General features: G+C 38.5%; 1 protein-coding gene across 4 annotated transcripts; it reads right to left on the bottom strand.

Annotated features, from left to right (window-relative positions):
- On the bottom strand, window positions 1-20,552 carry AFM (afamin). Of its 4 annotated transcripts, none has more exons than XM_008526437.2 (15): window positions 20,320-20,552; window positions 18,170-18,218; window positions 17,729-17,861; window positions 16,831-17,042; window positions 15,867-15,999; window positions 15,170-15,267; window positions 14,234-14,363; window positions 11,556-11,770; window positions 8,090-8,222; window positions 5,493-5,590; window positions 4,316-4,448; window positions 3,342-3,565; window positions 2,351-2,483; window positions 835-896; window positions 1-153 (listed from the first exon to the last, which is right to left on the bottom strand). In XM_008526437.2, exons 1-14 carry the CDS (start codon window positions 20,405-20,407, stop codon window positions 861-863), a joined length of 1,815 nt encoding a protein of 604 aa, XP_008524659.1. In that variant the 5' UTR covers window positions 20,408-20,552; the 3' UTR covers window positions 1-153; window positions 835-860. The 4 variants fall into 4 exon arrangements, with proteins under 4 accessions (XP_008524659.1, XP_070470768.1, XP_008524658.1 ...); XM_070614667.1 differs by having other exon boundaries at window positions 17,729-17,893; window positions 20,320-20,516; XM_008526436.2 differs by having other exon boundaries at window positions 14,213-14,363; window positions 20,320-20,508.
- Window positions 20,553-22,753: the final 2,201 nt, after the last annotated feature.

Consider the following 22,753-nt stretch of genomic DNA (forward strand, 5'->3'; position numbering starts at 1 on the left):
TAACTTTACAATTTTGTGTTTATTGCTTGCTGCAACAACATCATTTCAAGTAAAGGTTACAGAAGAATCTTTTTACTGTAGTCTTCTCAGAAAATGAAATTCACCACAGGACAGACAGGAAGCAGGTAAGTTGGTCTTTGTTTTCTCTGCAACCTAGGAAGAAAAAATAGTATCTTATGCAGCAAAGATTATGAAATGTTACAATATGGGTGATGGAAAGTCATGTACATAAAAAATTGTTAGCAGTAACTACGGTCTCTTGTAGGTCCAAACACCCTTTCTGTGGGATTCCGGGTCTCTCTTCTCAGACGTGGTACGTCATTGCTCTATCTACACAACATGTTGTTCCTAACATTTCTGAATGTCTTACATCAACTGCAGGGGAGAGGGCATCCTTTGTATGTCTTTCTGAAATCACAGACATCTCACTTTTCATTTATGGAAATGCTGCAGAAGAGCCTTAGAGCAGATTGACTGAGGCCTGTCTGCCAATCCCAACCCCCTCCTCTCTGTCAACATTCAGAGATGCGATTGCTTTTCCTTTCTGGTCCAGACAGCTGAACACGCAAGCAGAAAGGCAGAGCAGTGGGTGCCTTTTAGCTGGTCAGAAAATTTCTTGAACAGTCAGAGACGTGTTAGCACAAATGCAGCAGAGCCACCCCATAAGGACGGATTGATACCCTGAGAAACTTCACAGGACCCACATTAGGGTCTATGAGGAACAAGCCATGTGGGATGAACCAGAAACAGACATTGAAGCAAGAGGGGGGAAAAGCCAGGTGGCCAAACAAGCTACAAAGCCATCCGGCATTTGATTGAAAGAGAAGGGATTACCTTTGATGGTATTTACTTGATGTCTCTCAAGCAGCTTGACTTTTGGCTGCCAATTTTGGACCCTGAGAGGGAAAAAAAGAACAAAAAACACTTAGGGAGAAAAATTTAAGATATTGTTATTTAAATTTAGAGCAGCATGAATTCTTTTTTTTTTTTTTTTTTTTTTTTGGTGAGAAAGATTGGCTCTGGGCTAACATCTGTTGCCAATTTTCCTCTTTTGGCTTGAGGAAGATTGTCACTGAGCTAACATCTGTGCCAATCTTCCTCTATTTTATGTAGAAGGTCGCCACAGTGTGGCCTGATGAACAGTGCTAGGTCCCCGCCTGGGATCCGGACATATGAACCCTGGGCTGCTGAAGAGGAGTGCGTGAACTTAAGCACTATGTCACTGGGCTGGTCCCTGCCTACATTTTTTAAAGAAAAATTAAACCATTCTCATATTGTTCGAGGAGACAGAAAACACTCTTCAGGTGCTTATGGGAACAGACACCTCAATCCTTTTATGAACTGACAGTGAGTTCATCCTTCCCTTTATGTGACCTCAATGTAAACACTCAGTCAGATAAATGCTAGATATTGATTAATACCCTAGAATTCAATTAAGCATGTTTTTTAAAACTAATAATTTGTACTAAAAGAAGAATTCTCACAGAATGAGCTCTCACTCGGAAAAATAGAGGGCTCTCAGCCAAAATGAAAGCTGTGCGCATGTGTGTCCGTGAGCCTGCATAAAGTATGTGAGTGTGCGTAAAGTATGTGTGTGCATGAATTGTGAGTGCATCTGGAGTGCAGTGGGTGTTGCTAGAAAATAAATAATCAGAAAGGAAGTTGGAAAACAGTGAAGAAGTTCTTCCAAGGAGCCATCCACTGGGGCTGACGTTCGCAGGTGCCCGGGGATCCAGGAACACCATAAGTCGGTCACAGACTCCAGTCACTGGAGTGAAAACAAGCTAGGAGCGTGTCTCCTCTTTTTCTCTCCGCTACCCTTACTTCCCACTTCCTCACTTCACACACATGTACTCTCCACTGAGGAAGGCTGGGACGAGGCTCAGGATTTGACACGGCCACCCCCTGAAAGACTTCACTTCCTAACATCCTTCCTTCTCTCCGCCCTTTGGAGTGGTATGATTGCCTTTGCAAGTCAGCTTGACTACTTGTTTTATTAAGATAATGGATGACTCAAAACAGAAGAATGAGACCAATGGTATAATTCAAGGGTAGTTATTACCATCTTCACTTACAGATGGTGAACTGCAGTTCAGTTTAAGTTACGTGACCGAGACTGCTGGAATTAGAACCTGGGTTTTCCTGCCATCTTTTCTTACACCATGTTGTCACCAAGAAGACAGTGCCCAAATCCTGACAGAGAGACGTCTGCGTATCAGTTGTGCAGCAACGGCTCTGGAATACAGGCCTCAGAGACATTGCAGGGAGGAAGGGGGTCCTGTGGGGAGCTGTCGTATTTTCCCTGACCGGGAACAGCAGTTGAACTTCAGTGGAAAAGTAACCTAACTACCTCTTCACTGAAGCAGGCTTCAGGCCCCTCCGCTTTGCAGCACTTCTCCACCACGTTAGAGAAATCTGTAGGCAGCGACTGGAGCGCCTCACCTCCAAGTTCAGGCTTCAGTTTCACTAAGTTGACAAGAAACCTGTGACCCAAAGATGTCAGACAGAATTAATTAACAATTTCTTTCTGAAGCTCCTCTCCTCCTAAATGCTTGTTACAGCGTCATATGACAGGAGGGGGTAAGGGGAACGATTCGATTTAGGTGAGTGTAAACAGCTTAAAAAGTCCGCATTTGAAAGGATCTCCTGAAACTTTTCTGTTAAACTTATGGGATGGATTCCATGGTAACATTCTTCGGAGTGGAGGGTTATATAATTAAAGGCAAAATGATATAAAAAATGTGAACACGTATTAGGTCTTCATTATGCACAGTATTGTAGAATATGGGACTACGTTTGATCTTTCTAGAAAATTTATGTCCAAAACAAGCTCCATTCCTCCTTCCTCAGTAACTGAATGTTGTTTTCACTTCACGTGATACAGACAATGCTTAAATCTGAAAAATAGGTCTTCTGCATTGGCATTTACAGCATTGCCTGAGAAAACGGAAATAAAATTCCTCTCCCTTTTGGGCCTCTCCTTTTTTAAAACACTAATTTGGATCCTCAGGGCAAACATCTATGACATTCTCCCAGGAAAGTCCAATTCATTGTGAACCTACCTATGAGCCTTCTTGCTGGTTGCCCCAACTCACCTTTCCAAATCTCGTTCTACTGCCCTCTCCGAGTCTCTAGCAAAGGGAAAGACTAGCCAGGTTTGACTTATAAACAATGGCAATAAATATGCCCCTGTGTTTTTCTAAACTGGTGGAACTGGACAATTTGATGGAAGGAAGAGTAGCACCAAATTCCATCGTAATACCAAAATCCATAACAATAAACCTCACTACTACATGGTGTGTCTTCAGGCTGAAGGAAAGGATGAAGTGGAGGGAACGTACCTATCTTTCTTTCTCTGGAGCTCCTCTTTATGAGCCTGACACCAGTCTGCGTGAAAGGTAAATAACCCTTGAGAGGTAGATGGAGGTACATATGTTTTATCAGCTTCTAAGCCCTCAAAGCAGGGCCTTCTGAAGGCAAAGTCTGTTTTACAACAGTGGTCCACAGCAGGGTTGATGCTTCGATTTTCATTTATTCCGCATAACTCTCCAATAACTAAATCCACCTGTACCAATGAAAGTTGGATTGGGGTTCTGAAATATGGTTAGATGAATAGTTAGATCTATTCTAAGATCCCTGTTCTAAGATCCCTGTTAACTTTACCCTGAAAAACCCACACACTCATAACATAACCCATGTATAAGGAAACAGGGCTGGGGGCTTAAATGGCATTATAAGAAAAGTTCAAGCCATAGCAATTTAGATGCCTATAGATTAATTTCTTGTTAACATATATACAAATATGTAATTGTGAGCAAGGAACCACAAACAGCCAAATGAAAGTGGCAGCCAAACACTGTAGCCCTTAGATTCATTCTCCTCCTGGGATGTCCCCCAGGACACTCTCCACCTCAGCCCTAAAGAGATACACGCAAGTTGTGATTGGGCTGGAAGCAGCAATTCTCTTACCGACCTGGTGGGGCAAGAGGGAGAATTTGTAACACTGCCTAAAATTATTGTTTCCTATATCATTCTGAAACAATATTGTGATTCCTAAGCCATTTGCCCTAACAAATTACTTCTAATATAAATAAGGAGTCAGAAAGATGATTGAGAAAACCCCAAGAAAATATTTAAGACATTCTCCTTTGCTTCTTAGGATTTTTACACAGTGAACCAAAAACAAAACTTGACGTTCCTTACTTAATGTTGAAAACAATCAAGAGAGGAAGATGGATAATCATTATAAATTAATAAGTACGATGTTATTTTGTGGGGGTTGGGGGACATAGTCAAGTATGTGGACCACGCTCACCAAATTATCGACGCAGGCGAACTCCTCACTCAGCGTGCAGCAGGTGGTCAACGCTGTCACCATTTCCTTGCCAAGAAAGGTCAGTTCTTCAGTGGAGAGCTGGGGTGCTATCTTTGTGAATTTGATAAGGTAGCTGAAAGAACACTTGTCTGTTTGGTTCTGAACAAAAGCAGATACCCCTCTTTCCTTGTCTAGCGACTTGAAATCTTGACCCTTCAAGGCTGAGGACAACCAGTGTAAGGGCAAGATGAACCTCAGCTCTCTCATAAAATGGTACAGAAACGTCTCTTCACTCCCTATTTTCATGCGCCTGCCTCCTAGATCTCTGTATTTTGGCTTCCTCCTAATTTCGTCTCAGAAACTCTCAGATTTGCTGTCATACTTTGCTGTCTTACCATCCTGTCTTACCTGTGAGTAAAGGGGCTCCTCAACAGCAAATATCTTGGCTAGCAAATAAAATCCTGCTTGAAACCTCTTGCATAGTTAATAAACATTTTCAAGGGAGAATTTAATAGATACATGTTAGAAAAGGATAGCCTGAGATGAAGGAAACTAAGATCTTTAATGGGCTGAGTTTGACTTCTCAGCTAAGAGTCAGATTGCAGAAATAGTGAAATCATATTTTTTGAACTGTGTTTTGTTTTGATTTGAAGATGTTTGTTTTCAACACACACTACATTAGCATGGTAGTTAATTAAGAAAATCAAGAATAAACTGTGTATTATTCATGAAAGCTCACAAGAGCACTAAAAAATAACTATGGAAGTGTTAAGCAAATCCAGAATTATTTCCACAAACTCAGTAAGATGGATTGAAACCAGGGGCAAACCACCTTTTCCTTGGGAAATTGTAACAACCTGAAGTTTGCTCCATCCTCCCCATTCCCACCCCCAAAATGGGTCAGAATCCAGAGATTCAGGGTTGGGAGGAAGAAAGGTAAGTCCAAACAAAAACGAAAGTATAAGAGAACAATTTTTCCCAAATCCTGTATTTCTTTAATTCTCATTCCTGGTAAAGGCTTAGTACGACAGCTCAATGCGCATTCTTGAATTTTGTGCTTTTATTCTTTCCCAGAGTTTATGAATTCACCATAATTGAAAGACTGAGCTAAATTTTTGACTTGTGGCACTATTTTATCCTGGTCATAAGTGTTAACCCACTTGTGCAAACAACTTACTGGTATTTCAAGTCATCCTTCCCCAAATTCTGGACATGTTCACATTCTCGTTGTACTATCTTGAGGCTTCTCTGAGTTGTCTCATTGAATTTGTATTCCTGAGAATAAAAACAATCATGTTTATGAACATTTTATCTAAAATGTAATCATACACTCCATATTGACTTGTCAAATAAAATTTATATAGTACTTTCAAACAATGATTACCAGACATTACTCACTAAATTGAATGTAGTTTTTAAATATATATGTGTAAGAATTTGAATCTTTTCAATTATAGTTATAGATTCGTTTTTTGCTAAAATTTGAAAGTCCAAACTTTTATCCTCATCTTGTACATTTTTTTAGAGTTTTCCAGGTTATGAAGTATCATGCAAATCTTATGTTGACAATGATCATATTCAATCTTCACTTTGAAGTGGCCATAACAGTTATCATCTCATTTTTACATAATGAAAACTGGCCCTCTACATAATGAAGACTTGCCTAGAATTGCCTAGATAGTATTGCTACAGAACATTTCTAATCACATTTATCTTTATTTTATACCTTCTTTTTCATTATTTAGAATTAGAACTTAAAACCTCCAATAATTGTCTTCAAATATTTGACAAACTCTCTCTCTTGTGGCATAAAATTGGACATCTACTGAGTGGCCAACAGAGAGAAAAACTACACACCACCGGATGGATGCTGTTGGACAAATCTGTCTACACACGGAAAAAGAATTTCCACCACTATGATTCACTAGCACCAAGGATCAGGAACAGACCTCCTCTTCAGAACAGGGGCAGAGTGGACTGAAACGCGTCTTCTTACTTCCTTGCTCGAATATGAATGAATGTAAACTGGCTTTTATGGCAAGCGGAAGCAATTTTTTAAATAAAGCAAAAGGAGTATATATCAAGTGAAAGAGAAACAAATCAGAAACGTCAAATAATTAATTTCTATAATACATAAGTGCATATGAATTGATATTAAAAATACACTAATTTCAACAGGAAAATGGGTAACAGACATGAACAAGTTGTTCATAGGAAATTTATAACTACAATAGCTAAAATCATATGGGAAAAGCTTAGCTTCATTAAAAAATCAAATAAATGCTTAAAACACAGCCACTCTTTTTTACATATAAATCTAGCAAAGCTAATTTCCATGTGCAGTGTTGGTGGAGGTGGGGTGAAATGAGCATTTTCAAGCACTGTTGCAGGACTATCTGCTGGTAAAACTTTCTGGAATGTAACTTAGCCATTTGTATCAAATTTTTTTTAAAAGTCTATATATTTTACCTAATAATTTCCCTTCTGATAATCTATCTTAAGAAAGTAGTCATAAATGTTAATAAAGATAGATGAAATAAGATACTCATCTCGGGGTTGCTTACAAAATTTTTTATAAACACCCTAACTAAACATCCAAAATGTCCAACACACAGTAGGAGGGTAGTTAAATTATTATAATGGGATACCATCATTTCAAATAAAGTGTATTTTGAAGTCTGTTTAATTACATAAAAAGTTTTCTATAAAAAACAGATCCAAAAATTTCTGGGACCAGCCCATTGACATAGTGCTTAAATTCACATACTCCACTTCAGTGGCCTGGGGTACACAGGTTTGGATGCCATGTGCGGACCTACACACCGCTCATCAAGCCATGCTGTGGTGTCATCTCACATACAAAAAATAGAGGAAGATTGGCACAGATGTCAGCTCAGTGACAATCTTCTTCAAGTGAAAAAGAGGCAGATTGGAGGCTGGTGCAGTGGGGTAGTGGTGAAGTTCACGTGCTGTGCTGGGGCGACCCAGGGTTCACCAGTTTGGATCCTGAGCACAGACCCATGCACTCTCATCAAGCCATGCTATGGTGGCATCCCACATAGAAGAACCAGAAGGACTTACAACTAACATAAACAACTATGTACTGGGGCTTTGGGGAGGGTAGAAAAAAAAAAGATGTAGGATTTGCAACAGATGTTAGCTCAGGGCCAATCTTCCTCACCAAGAAGCATACCTTTAAAAAAATTAAAAAGAAAAAAGAGGAAGATTGGCAACAGATGTTAGCTCAGGGACAGTCTTCCTCACCAAAAAAACAAAAAAAAGACCAAAAGTTTCTTAAGAAAGTACTATTCAAATCTTATATATATATACGTATATGCACATATATATATGCATAGATGCATAGAAAAGATGAAAGAAAATGTTAATTACAGCTATTTCTCTGTGACAGAAAGTTTTTGGTTTTTTCTTTGTAACTTTTGGTACTTTCCTAATCATCTTTAATAATAATTTATTACTTTTTCAATCATAAATAAAACAATATGGTTCAATAAAATACAGAGTACATAAAGAAAAATATAAATGTAAAATATTTAATAGAAAGAGTTTTTTGCACTGACATGCAGGATTGGTAGTTCAAAACATTATGCGTACCCAAACTGATGACTGGTCTTCCCTCTGGTCAGCTTACACTGAATTTGAAGTAGACTCAGATTGGTCAATCACATTTCAACCCCCTCAAACTTTGATATAAATTTTTAAGTGTCTCTGGTTTTGCTGTGTTTCCTTCTCTGAGTCCACAACAATGGAACCTACCGCATTGCCGTAACAGTCTGGAGGGTTCTCTGTACTGCAGCACTCTTCCAGGAGGTCCTCATACACTCTAGCGATTCTTAAAAGTTCAGGTGTAGACAGTTCTGGATGTCTTCTTGAGTATTCAAAAAGAAACCTGTGATGTATAAAATACTCTGGATATTAGAACTTAGAGAAAGAGCAAAACACCAAATCTCGCTATCTTTTAGTCTGATCAGACCTTTTAACGATGAGGCTGCTTTCAAATGCTACGTTCCTCCTCTGGTTTGGTCAAGGAGTGAGTGAAGAGGACGTTCTGACTGCAGGAGATCATTTTACAAAGATTCTCTTCCATGTTATGTTTCAAACTATCAATGCATTTACTACTAGGGAGGATAGAATTATTAGTTATTCAGAGTTAATTATTGGAATGATTTAACCCATAAAACATCAGACATAGTATATCATGCCACCAATACGTCAGAAGATGCATATGGAATGTAATTCTGCTGGAAAACACTTTCAAACTTCCAACTTGGGATGGTGGAAATATGGCTTCTCCCCACGCCCAGTGCCGCCTTGGTGAGAGATCATGGAGCAGCCTGTGCCCGTGACTTCATCCTGTCACTTCTCAACTATGGGAGAATCACTCCTGCAGCTCTAAATCACTGGCAGTGGTTTCCATGGCCTCAATGAGAGGCTCCAAGGGTCTAGGTAGGTGTGATTCAGGGAGAAAGTGGGAAAGGGAGAGAAAAGAGGCTAACATTTATTAAGCCCTTGGTAGGTGCAAGGCATTAGATCATGCTTCGGTCATAGGAGCTAAAGATCTGCTTCCTGGTCTTTACAAACACTTTCTCATTGACTTTCACTTAGTCCTCAAGGTAAGTACTATTTTATAGCTGAGGAAACAAAGTCTCAGACCAGTTAAGCACCTTGCTGTTAATGGAAGTATAAAATTTGAACCTAGGTCCCATGGGATATCTACTTAATTCTTTTTTAAACTAAGCTGACTCTCTTCTCAAAGGAGGGATGTCTTGGGGCTGGCCCAGTGGCACAGCGGTTGAGTTCGTACGTTCCGCTTCGGCAGCTGGGGGTTCACCAGTTCAGATCCCGCATATGGGCCTACACACCCCTTGGCAAGCCATGCTGTGGCAGGCGTCCCATATGTAAAGTAGAGGAAGATGGGCACAGATGTTAGCTCAGGGCCGGTCTTCCTCAGTAAAAAAAGAGGAGGATTGGCAGCAGATGTTAGCTCAGGGCTAAACTTCCTCAAAAAAGGCTAATCTTCCTCAAAAAAAAACAAAAAAAAAAGAGGTGTGTCTTCTCTAAGTACCTCAGCTGTGCTATTTACAGTCTTCTTCATAAAAGACCACTGTCTAGTCATTCAAAACAAGTTAAAAAGGTCCCCCATGTTTTGTGAGGGCAATACCTCACAATGGCCTATCAAGTCTAGGAAACACTTTTCATCCCTTTTTATTTTGCAGCCTTTAATTCTCCCGATTAATCTTGGTTTTTCTGACATCATGTCTCTTGCTTCCCCATCTGCCCCCTCTGTCCCATTTGTGGGATATATCCCCATAGCCTAAAGCAGAGGTGTTTAACCTTCAGAGAATCAGGGGCTCCTTGTATCTGATGTAAGCCATGGACTTTTCTTTAAGAATAAAATTACACCTAGAAACGCCCCACCAAAATGTTGCAAACAAAAACCCCTGGAAGCCTACCCTAGCCAGGCAGATCCACTGAGATCTTGCGTCAAACGCTTACGTCCAGAAAGACTGCACTTTAACACTCTATTGCTGGCTCAGCACGCTCACTGTTGGTCTATCATTTCTCCCCGCTTCGAACACTATGTTGTAATACTGACGATGATGATGATGGTAATGATAAAAATTCCTTCCATTTAGCGAACACGAGTCAGGAACAAGTGAAATGCATACATCTATCATTTTGTTTCGTTTATTTGACTTAATATCCGTGACTCATGAGAAGTAATAAAGCTCAGTGGTTACAGGAGCAGGAATCTGGAGCCAGACTGCTTGCGTTTGAATCCTGGCTCCGTCACATATTAGCTGTGTGACTTTGGAGCAAGTTAATTAACCTCTGTGCCTCAGTTTCCTTGCCTGTAAAATGAGGATAATAAAAGCATTCTAACCTCAGAGGGTTGTTTTGAAAATTAAATTGGTTAGTAGATGAGAAGCACTTAAAATTTGGTAAGTATTCTTTAACCTATATCTTTGTTCCAGACCTCCTTCCAGAGCTCCAGGATCACAAATAAATTTGTCTAGTGACATTTCCAACTAGTTACTCTACAGAAATCTCAAAGTCAATGTGCTCAGATCCAAACAGATTCTCTTTCCCACAAAACCTTCACCCATACTTCCCATCTCATTGAATCTGAAAACTACTTACCCAACCACCTAAGCCCCAAACTGGTATTCATTCCAGATGAAGTTTCTAAAAGACAAAAGTGATTTTGTCCTTCCTTATTCTTCGGTGAAAATCCTTCAATAGCATCTTGTTACTTTGCTTGCCTTCATAATCTGACCCCATCTGCCTGACACTACCCTCGCCTCTCACTGCAAACACCCTACTCACAGCCACAAATACATCAAATAGTTTTATACTTCTATCTCTGCTCTACCCCTTCTGTCCAGATTACCAAAATTTCTTCAAGTACCTCCTCCCTACCAAGCCTGTCCCGGGTCCCCAGTTCAACTGACCACTTCATCCTCTGTCTCCACATTACCTATCACATTGGGCTATCAGAAATAAAAGAACATTTATTGCTCTCATTTATTTATAAGTCTATCTCTTCCCACATCACACTCCCTATTGATGAAAGCTTACTGGAGACAAAAATCCTGCCTAACCTAGTAAAGTCCTTGGATTATATTTCATTACCGATAAACTTTGAATGAATGAATATTGTTATATGAATTTTGTGTATGACAACCTAAAACACAGAGAGGTTAACTTGTCCCAGCGACTCAACAAAAACTCAAATCTAGTCCCTTTGGCTCCAAGACTGCTACCTTTCCCCTGAATAGCTGCAGGGTGGCATAGCATGGCAGTTAATCCTCAGCTTCTTCGGCCAGAAACCCTGGGGTCAAATCCTTACTCTGACACTTTTAGCTGTGAACTTTGAACAAGTTGCTTAACTTCTCTGTACCTCAATTTTCTTATCTGAAACGTTGGGGGAAATCATGCTTATTTTACATGACTGTTACGAGAATTAAAATAGATAATCCATACAAAGTACTTAGCCTGTTGTCGGCACATATCAAGTACTCAATAAATGTTAGCCATCACTATAGCAGTTGCATTTTCTTAAAATCATGTGAAAATGCTATAATCTATAACCATGATTTTTTTTGATTATGTGACACCCAATGATTTAAAAGGTTCCCATTCCTTCCACTCAAATTAGCCAAAATAGGTTAAATCATAAGTTTCTATTTGCCTTATAAATTTCAATATAGAGTTATGTTACTCAGCCATGAAGATGTCTGGGTTAGCATCTCGTTGTTCACACACATTTTCATTTTCAGTAAATTTTGCTTCTCTTAGAGATAAGTCCTTTGGTCTATCATCTTTATTGGAGTAAATTATGCACTCTCCGCGCTTTGGTATTTTCTCTTCACAGCAGTCTTTGATTTTGCTGGAGATGGAATCTTGTTTCGAACAAATATGGCTCATAATCTTGCTCTGTACCAAATAAGAATGAGAAATGACTTTATTTTTATAATTTCTTCAGGGCTGGATCTTTCTTCATAATAGAATGATTGCATGCAAAACCAACCATAAACATAACATCTGGAATTGCTTCATCAGCTAATTTGAGAGATAATATTTATTTAAGTTTGGTATTAATTTAATACATATGAAGTTTCATATTAATGGAAGCTTTATTTCTCAGAATTTTAGATGATGTATTATGAAAAATAGACTATTATAAATCCACATTCATTGCTACATATTAATCTTTTAAATACTATACCCTTACTCCTCTGATATATTGGCATTTAAATTTTAAATATTGTTTCTTTCACCTGTGCTCCAGTGAGGGCCACCAAAGATGTTATTGTAATACAGTCATGTGTCGCTTAACGACAGGGATGTGTTCTGAGAAATGCGTCGTTAGGTGATTTTTTCATTGCACAAACGTCATAGAGCCTACTTACACAAACCTAGATGGCATAGCCTATTACGCACCTAGGCTACTAATCTTATGGGACCATCGTCATAGAGGCAATCTGTTGTTGACCGAAAAGTCGTTATGCAGAGGATGACCATGTCTATAATCCTAGATTTCTTTTCTTGTGGTCTGAAACTACATTGCCAAGCACGCTGTCGAAACTCAATAAGTATTTGATAAGTGAAGGAAAGAACAGTAAACAAATGAACCACTATAGCAACTACCAGATAAAGACTTCTTAAGCATAAGAAGCTGTTCCACTCGTTGTCATTTTCCTACAGAAAGTATTAATTTGAAGCGGTTCAAATTATCAACAGTACAAAATACAAAAGTTACTCTATCTCCTCTTCCTGCTCTTCCTCCCAATTGTGACCTCCACATAAAGTTATGGGAATAAAGGAGAGTGTGAATTATCTTATTTACACATTAGTTGGATGATTTTTCAAAAACTGATCTGGCCTCTAGTCCCTTCTCCAGACTCTCCAGAATGAGGCTGCACATTTTTCCTTCTCTCTGTTCCAGCTTCACCTGAACCACGCTGAGTTCCATCAAAACACCTGGCCTCTCTGACTTTGCTCAAGGGGTTCTCCTGTCTGAATCTCCTGCTGGTGAACACTGAAGGTGAGGAATGGGATGAAGAGCTGGGCTAGGGTGAGAAGCCGAGTGGGGGTTGGCACCATGTTTCCAAAAAACCACATAGGACCAGCGAGCCAACCTTTGCAAACGCATACACGTCTCACCTAAGGCCATCATTGTACCAGGCAACACATCTCTTATTGCCTGGGAGTTCAGTTCTATTTTGAATGAATAACAATTCAATTCCTCTTATTTCTCTGTGAAGGCATTAAAGAAGGGCATTAACGATATGATATGATCCCGTGGTCTCAGCTGCAAACTTCATAGAAAAATTTTCAATTATGTCCTAATTTAGTATATTATATTTAATATTATAAAAACCACATCCCCATAAACAATCAAATAATACAAAAATAAATAGCAAGTGAGATTGTTTTTAATTGCAGTTAATTCTAAATTCTAAATTTAGATTTCTAAATTCTAAAACTCAAGTTATTTAATTAACATACTATCTCAGTATGAATTTAAAACAATAAAATAATAAAAAGTCACTAAGAAAAAGCCTAATTTCAACTAAGTAGTCAGGATATTTTTAATGAAATTGTTACCTTTGTGTGCCTGAACAACTTAAACTAAGTCAACAATATACGTATTAGTATATGCCTTAGAGAATCACGTTGAAGAACAGAGTTATTTTAAATTAGCATGTCACTTATTTGGAAAGACTGCTCCTAAACAGCCTGAGGACACTCAGAGAAAGCAGCTCTTAAAAACATGATGGTAACAGGGGCTGGCCCCGTGGCGGAGTGGTTAAGTTCGCGCGCTCCGCCGCAGGCAGCCCAGTGTTTCGTTGGTTCGAATCCTGGGCACGGACATGGCACTGCTCATCAGACCACGCTGAGGCAGCATCCCACATGCCACAACTAGAAGAACCCACAACGAAGAATATACAACTATGAACCCGGGGGGCTTTGGGGAGAAAAAGGAAATAATAAAATCTTTAAAAAAAAAAAAAAAAAAACATGATGGTAACAAATCCTCCTCTGAGTTGTACTATTAATTTCTAATATCTCTACAAGAAGATTTGCAACATTAAAGAAAACTTCAGTCTAGCCTGAATGAATGTTCACAAATTCTAAATCCATGAAATTTTATGTCAAGGGCAGTTAGCCACGTAAAATACAATCTGCTGAGTAATCTAAAAACAATCTTATGTATAAAACTGCCCCAATGTGTTATTTGGGCTTATTTGTTAACATTTTATTTATGTTATTATTTAACCATTTATTAACATTCTGATTTCATTGCAGTAAAAGTAGCCACATGTTAGGGCAACTTCAGAATAAAAAACAGCTGTCACAAATCACTATTCTTACTTGGTTTGAGAGAATATTTACCCTGCGGCGGATGCACTTCACAGCATCCCCTTCACAGCATCCTTCATACTTGGAAGAAACATCTTCTAGGAGGGAGGTAAGTTCCTTAAATTCAATCTTGGGAAATTTTTGACTAAGTATAGCAATGTTTCTGGAAAGAGATTGATAAACCACTAAAACAACTTGAACAGCAAGTAAGACAAGAAGGAGTTCTTCGCTGATACAGTCCAAAATAGCTGCAGTAAGCATTGGTACCCTTGCTTTTACATGCATGTCTTTACCAAACAGCTGTTTATACATTGCGCAGCCTGTGTGATCACTTTGAAAATCCTAGGCTGGTATTTTGAGTCCTGGATCAGGACTAGAAAAAAAAGGCCTGAGAGATATGCTCTCTTTCATAATTTTTATAGCAGAACACATCTTGTAAGGACCACTGTTTCCTGTTGTGAGCCCATGGCAGGCATGGATAATTCATTCCAGAACCCTTTCTTGCTAATCTATTTGAAATCTCAGAATTTTTCTCACGATATTGCACCTACATCATTACTAATCGGTTAGGGTGAACACTTGAGATAAAATTTATCATTATAAGATTGTCTCCTAGTTATTAAGGTCAAAGATGGATGGATAAGTCAGGTCTAAAGCACTTAGAGTTTTTAAAATCCTGGTTGGGAACTCCCAGGCCAATTCAGATTCCCAACTAACCAAACAATATCTCAGAAATAGCTCTCTTTCTCTCTGGGGTCTCCCCTTTCTCTCTGGGGTCTCCCCACATCCCAGGCCTTCTCTCATCCTGACCTAATGTCCTGGTTCTGAGCTATCCACAGAGACTGAGTGCCACCTCAAAACCCATAGGGAACTAGGAAGAGTACAAATAAAGAGAAATCAACAACATAAGAAAGTGGAACACAGACAAGAAAATATTAGTAGAGACAAGATACATCTTATAAAACTCACATAGATTTTAAGACTTGTGGTCCAAATTTCACAAGTGCCCCACAGACATTTTTTTGATAAGAAGATAATGCTTTTAAGTATTGTATGACAGGTTCTGCCTGAAGGAGAGAGAGAAAATTCTGTTGAAGCAAGAGCAAAATCCCACTATTCTCCTACTTCTTAACTCCCTATCAACCAAACTATTCCAAGCTTTGCTCAGAAACAGAAAATCTATGGGATTTTTATCTTAGTAAATTTACATATCAAAAGAAACATGCATTTGTGGCATATTATAAAGGTGGGGCTAGTCTTCCTGAAGACTGAATTGCACTTGGTGGAAAGATGAGTGGTGTGGTGTGCTGTGAGCTTGTCCATCTCTACTGAGATGATTAAATTTTATGGGGAGCCGAAAGAGGGCTTGTTCAGGATCGAGGATAAAATGTCATCTTTCGTTCACTCACTAGGGCTTTCTTCCAATTTACAAGGAAGAAAAGGCCAGAAGAGAGACCCAGGAGATGGGCAATTGTCTTTCAAGGGTCTCAGGTAATAAGAAATTTAGATTAGCAGCAGGTGGCTAATGGATTGGAAAACCAGTGACAGTGGCAAGAGAATGATTGATAAATGGTAAACAACTCTTTCACTATAATTTGATTCTCAGTAAGGAGCTGCAGTTTTGGGTGACTCCTAATTCTTTTAATGAAATAAGTGTAATACCCACCTTTGTTCGAAAGCAGTTAGCTTTGTCTTGTTCTTCACAACACGTTTTAGCCATCTCTTCAAAACGAGTAGCTACAGTTAGAAGCGTAGGGGCGAAAACAAACGGGTTCCTTCTGGAAACTTCATAAATACAACTATAAAAGAAAAAAAGAAGGAGGGAAAGGGAAAAAACAGGAAAGAAATGAAGGAATGGTAGGCAAGGGAAGGGAAGAAAAGACAAGATCAAGTAGTGAAAAGGAAGGTAAGAGGAAGAAGGATTTTTCGTTATAGAAGGATTTCCCATTATAGAAGCCTTCAATGTAAGGCAGCATTATCCAGGCTCCAACAACCGTCCTACCATTGAGATTATCAACTCCAAAATAAGAGAGAAGATTACAGTCCTACTCCTGAACACTAAGCTACAGCTGTTCTCTTTCCTTCCCCATGCTCCCAGACAGACAGTCAGCAGCTCTCCCTTCCACCTTCAAGGAACAGCTGCCTTTATACACTCCTTCTGAGACTCAGGGATCATACGCACTTATGTTCAAATTAACTTGTAGTTTAGGTTTTGATAAGCACATCAGCTTTCCATAAAAATTCTCTGCTTCTGCAATTACTGCACTCTTTAAAACAGAGCTCTGCTAAACATTCCTTGATTTCATGTTTGTTCTGGGTAAAAGCTGTGCCTTCCCTCTGGGAAGACTATATTGTTTCTTCCAGCAGCAATTTGGCACCATGAACATACATCTGTTCTAGGGCTGATCACATTAGAAAATACACATCATTAATGAAAGAATCTTGGAAGCAGGTTTCGTAACTTGTTCATGTTTGTATCCTCAACACTGAATACAGAATCTGACCCACAATATGAGTTGAAAGAAATAATCAATCAATGAACCCAGTTATGTTCTTTTGGAATAGATATTGGATTGAGCCTGAGAACAATTCCTCAACTAGATCATTTTTTCTACTAAAAGTAAACTTACTTATTTAGAAAAGATTCTCTGTTATTTTTATAAGTCTGGCATTTCTCTTCAAGATCCAGAGTAGGGAGAGGAGGCAGAAATCCTACATCAGATTTCTTATTATGGAAGAAACAGCGTTCTCTTTCCAAGTCAACCATACTGCAGCAGTGTGAGAAATTATACTTTTGTGGCAGCCCCTTCACAGCACATGTCTTTTCCAGTAAAATATCATTCTGGACAACAGAAAAGTAAAAGACACTTTTATTCATTGTAAAACTTCTCAACCTTCTGAGATAACACAATGGATACAAGGAGTGGTGAGCATCACCCTTTGGGAAATATTCCAATTTTCCCAATATTACCAGCAAAGCGTCTTTACCCGAAACCTTGAAAACCTTTGGGGACCCTTCTCTATCCTATCCTGAGGCCCTTTAACCTCTTAGTCTTTCTTTGCTGCCTACTTTTCCCTTACATAATGACTTTTTTCCTCCCTCCCAAGGTGACAGGGTCAGAGTGAGAATGCGTTGGTAAAGCATTTAGTCATAGTGCTTAGTAATAGTTTTCTAGAGATGCAGATGGTGACTCTCTCTGGGGTAGGCCGAGAAAAGGGGTGTGGCAGTAGAGTACATATTGAGAGACAGCTAAGGAGAATAACTCTGTACCTCTATGTGCTTTGCCAGGCTATTGGCTGCCACCCTGCCTGTATACACACATGAACGGAAAGCTCTAGCCAAGTACTCCTGTGCATCATAATACAGAATTGCGTCTCTCCTAGGAAAGTAGCTTGTCTGAAATACTGAAGTCAGACAAAATAAAAATGAGGGGCCTAGAGCGTCTCTTTTTTAATATTTTCAAGCCCCAAATTTTCTGTGTTGACAAATGAGTTCGTTTGTTTAAGAAATGCAAACAATTTACTTACAGTTAATCTCGGACAGTCGGGGAGTGTCACTTCACCTGAGCATTGACCTTTGTATTTCGTCATGATTTTTACCAATCTGTCTACTTCTTCAAAAGATGCCTCCTGAACATACTGAGAAAATGCAATGACGGTGCTGCAACAGTCCACAGGGCACACAGTGAGCACCTGCAGAATCCCCACGTACGGCCAATGAAAACTCGTAGGAACATCCACTTGCTGAACAGTCTCAGGAAATTATCAAAGTGTGAAAGCTATAAACTTTACAATTTCTTGACAATTCAATTTCTCCGTCTGAATTTTATGATTAATATGGTATTCACTTTTTTTGATAAGCTTTCTACCTAATTAAATTACTTTTGAGAAGCATTAACTTTCCCAGAATAGATCAGATGAGATTATGACAAACACCATCATCATCAAAAAGAGTTTAGAGAAACTTACATATATCCAATATTCTCCTCTATAAATTTCTGGGTGATACTGGCATCATCTGAAAAGCAAAGATATTTAGGTTATTATATATCCTGACATGTTAATACTTCCCCAATAAATAACTATGCATGATATCTAAATTTACAAAGTATGAAATATAAAGCTGATGGTAGAAAATAATTTGGCGTATTTGACAAGAAGAAGAGAAGTCATATGAACCAAATATGAGACCTTAATCATAGCTGATGATGTGCTTAAGAAGTGACCAGACTTTAGATTTGCCATTGATGGCTCCTTAGCCACAGATGTCAAATACATTCACCATTTCCATATCCATCATGTATAACTAGAAAGTAATATGAAGAGTAACTGATATGTGATGTAATGCCATGACAGGACCCAATGAGAGATGCCATAGCATGCTGGTGGTCAGTACAGTCTCTAGTGTTAGCCAGACACAGATATTTAGGTGATCTCTAGACTAGTCTAAAATCATTGATTCCCTCCCAGTGAGCGTATACTAAATCAGAGCACATTTACACTTGTCCACATAGACTAGTTTTATGGAGTCCTTACTTTTGCAAAGCATTGTGCTGGACACTGTGAAGCCATCAATGATGACTAAAACAGCTCCCCTGGATCTCAGGTTCCTAAGTACTCCCATAGTGCAAATGACTCATGAACATAACTATAATCCAAATTAGAATGTGTATGACATTCTAAAGTAATGTGGGTAAGTATATGACAAGAATGTTTTTCGATACCGGATGAAGAACCAGAAAAGGATTATAGTAGGAGTTGCGTATGAGTTGAGTCTGAAAAAATGTACAAGATTTCAGCTAACAGAGAAATAAGGAGGCTCATCTTTTTGTGTGAAGAGAATGATGTGAGTAAAAGCACAATGGTGAGAAATCTTGGGGTGTTTTGGGGGAAAATCAATTAATCCACTTTGATAAGAAAGTGGGTCATAAAGAAGAATAATGGAACCCAGGATACAAAGGACCTGGGTCCAGAATGTGGGAGACTTAAGGAATTTGGGCTTCAACTGGAAGGCATGAAGAGCCACTGAAAATGTTTATATGGAATAGTAATATAACCATTTCTTTATGCTAAGAAATACCAGCCAGGTAGTGGTATATCTAATATGCTGGGATCTCCCACAGTGCCTGACAAATAGAAAGTGACAAGAACTATTTGTCAAATAGATGGATGGAAGAATGAATGGAGGGATGTAAAAAAGCAAGAAGCCCATTAGGGGACTTTTGAAATTGTCCTATTGAGAAGTCAGCAGGACATGAATTTTAGTAGTATAATGGAAATGCAAAGGAAAACACAGATGCAAAAGATGTTAGAGATAAAAATCAACAAGATTTTTGAACAAGTTGTTACAGGGTGCAAAGGAGGAGAACTCAAGAATGGCTGGTCTTTTCAAATCCTGTGACTAGTCCCACTAGCAGGTGCTGCGAGGGGGTACTAAATTGAGTAAGACCATCCTCATCTTCAGGGCCATTCGGAACACTTATGGTACCTTTGTACAAGTTTAAAAAGGTGCTTTTTCCAGGCCAAGAGATTACAAAAAGATATCTCCTCTGAACAGATGAAGTTCAAAATGTTTCCCCTTTCGGTAGAAGAGACTTAAAACTTGCCGTTTCCTCCAGGCTGACATCATCTTGGCCAGGCTTGGGGAAATGTACAGACTGGGGGAGACTTACAAACTGGACAGCTGGAGGAAGCAGGGTCTTGTATACCCTAAAAATGTTTACTTCTTAGTTGGGACATACATTGGACAACCAAAGGTTCCAGAAAAATCCCAACCCATATCTAATGGTCCACTGTTACCACACACTATACACATTTGCAAGAAATACGAATATTTTCAAATCCAAATTATATCTCCCAGCAGAACTTTCTATACTGCCATAAGGCTGGTGACAATTTTCTGGGTGTGACAATTGTCTCTGTCTATAGACTGGGTAATATGACCAACAAAATACAAAATCTGGGAAGGTTAGTTCAGGATGTCTGATCAGTACATATAAACTAGCAGGAGGGAGAAAAGAAAACAAGTGAAAAATTAAATTGAAAGAAAACAACATTAAAAAAATAGAAATTATCCCAACTTAGTCACTCCTTAGCTGATATACAAGTAAATTTCTTACCTACATCTTGAAGCTTTGTGGGCAGGGTTAGAGATTCAGTCAAAAAGAACAAGAAAATAACAAAACCTGTAAGTGTTAACTGTTTCATTATTTTAGAAATCACATTCACAAAAGAAAGTAATGTGACAAAGGAAAATCAAGTTTTTATATTATTCTTTGACAGTATTAGTAAAAAAGTAACCTGCTTAATCTATTTCTCATATACCTCATATTTGATTTTTATTTGATCACACTGCAGAATTTTTTGCTAATTATTAACTAGGAAAAAATTATCTCTGTGTTTCACTGGAAAAATCTATTGAGTTAGAAAAAAAGTCCACAGGTTAAGTATGCACAATACCTAACCAAATAGACGGCCAAAAAAATCTTGAAGTATTGCAGATGCTAGAGGAAAAAGGACTAGAATAAACAATTCACCAAAGAGGAAACGCAACTAGAAAGATGCTAAATTTTGCTGGTAATGAAAGGAAGTTAAATTACAAAGTAATAATTTTTATATACCTGATAGAATTAGGAAAAAAAACAATTAAGATATCTAATTCTGGTAAAAATATAGCAAAAAAGCCTCCATATAATCAAAGCTTTAGAAAAACAACTTTATAATCAGAATCAATAGTCTTAAAGATATTTATGTTATTTGAACTTATCACTCAAATTCTGGGAATCTATACTAAGAGCATGACCCTAAATATTTGAAGTACATCATAAAGAAAGAAACCTATCTTTTAGTTATGTCCACTAAAAGGGCCTGAAAGCAATAGTAACCAAGTAGCAAGAAGCACATTTAGTGCCCACATCTTGGGTTCTAAACATTCCTCTGTACTACAAGGATCCTGGACTTCTTAAAGAAATGAATGATTCTAGGGCTGGAACATGAAAAGTATAAGATGAGCTGAGAACATCAACCCAGAAGCTAAAGAAGTGCCCCAAAGCTGAGGGACGCATATCAAAAGGAGATAGAAGACAGTGGGACAATTCGACAATTAAAATAACAGGAAGGAATCACAACCCATTAAATTTTTGAAAAAGAATTCACAAATTTATATCAATACAAAATTAAAATAAAATTGGGGGAAGGAAAAGCTATTCTCTACAGAAGAATGCCAACTAACAAACATAGAAATAAAGCATAACAGTTTGTAACTACCCTAGTAATAACTGATTTAGGCCAGTTTCATGAATGGATGCTAAAGTCACTGGTGAGAAATTATCCGTCAATAGCATACTTACAGTTTCAAAGCATCGCTCCATGGATCACTTATTAATTACAAAAGGAAAGAGACATCTTTACAGATGGATAAGTAAATAGTGGTATGGTCACTTTATGGATTAGTATTTGTCTTTAAAGTTAATAAATATAAAGAATATGTAGTAACAGGGGGAAATATTTACTATATAACATTTAGAGAAAGAGCAGAATCTAAAATTTTATATGTTATGTGTACAAAATGGTAGAGTGAACAGATCTATTAGGCCAAAAGAAAGGGAGAGAGAGAAGAGGAGGGTGAGAGAGTGAGAGAGTGAGAGAGAGAGAGAAAGTGGGGAAGGAGAGCGATGGTGGAGGTAGGGGGAGAGTAGAGACAGAGATTGATTTTGTCCTCAGACAGAGAATTATGCAACTGGTATGGTCAGCATCTTTGGTTGCAGCCAGTGAATGTTACTGACTGTGCTGACCTCTAATTGGCCTTTTGTCAAGGGATACAGGCTGTTTCTAGGTATATTCAATTATTAGTCAGAGATCAATATGCTTTTTACTTTCTTTTCAGATATGTTATTTATTAATTCTGATTACTGGTTCACGCCAGGCAATTATGAGAAGATGGCTCCAATGCATCCATTTCACAAATCTAACCTTCCCCATTTCTGATAAGAATGTGATTTTTATAACCACCTGAACTAAAATAGCAGTCTGGGCCTAGTGAAAATCTTAATGTATTTAAACTGGTTTTCTTCCTGGTCATTTTGACTTTGCCGGGAATTATTTAGCTGCTAACTCCCTCATTAATGGGTAATAAATTTTGAAACTTACTCAGATAAATATGCCTAAGAAATTTTGCTTCAACAGTATAGACACATACACACAGATGCTGAAAAAAGAGAAAGACGGCAGTATTTTCAAAAGCTTCAGAAAATCCTGGACGTTGCAACACAGGATGAAAATGATGGGGAAAATAGATAAAAGGAAACTTCTGCTCAAAACATGGAGGATGAAATCAGTTTCTCCCAAGAGCATTCCAGAGAAGCTCTGAGTCTAAAGGCTGTAAAGAGCAGATACAGACCAGAGGGAGCTAACCGGGAGAATAAGCTAAAAAGCTATTCTCAACAGCTAAATTAGAAGACGGCACTACCTCCTCCTTGCTTTCTCTACCACGACACACGCACACACACATACACACACACACACACAGAAAGCATACTTAGGTGACAGTGGTTG

Source organism: Equus przewalskii, chromosome 3 (assembly GCF_037783145.1).
Source record: "Equus przewalskii isolate Varuska chromosome 3, EquPr2, whole genome shotgun sequence".
Taxonomy (NCBI): domain Eukaryota; kingdom Metazoa; phylum Chordata; class Mammalia; order Perissodactyla; family Equidae; genus Equus; species Equus przewalskii.

Excerpts from the sequence above, each read along its gene's own strand:
- AFM (XM_008526436.2), bottom strand. The coding sequence starts at position 20,407 with ATGAAACAGTTAACACTTACAGGTTTTGTTATTTTCTTGTTCTTTTTG. Across the intron at positions 17,043-17,728 it reads CCGACTGTCCGAGATTAACT|AATGATATTTTACTGGAAAA; the intron begins GTAAGTAAATTG and ends TCTGTTGTCCAG. Across the intron at positions 8,223-11,555 it reads CCAGACATCTTCATGGCTGA|GTTTCTTTTTGAATACTCAA; the intron begins GTAACATAACTC and ends TATACATCACAG.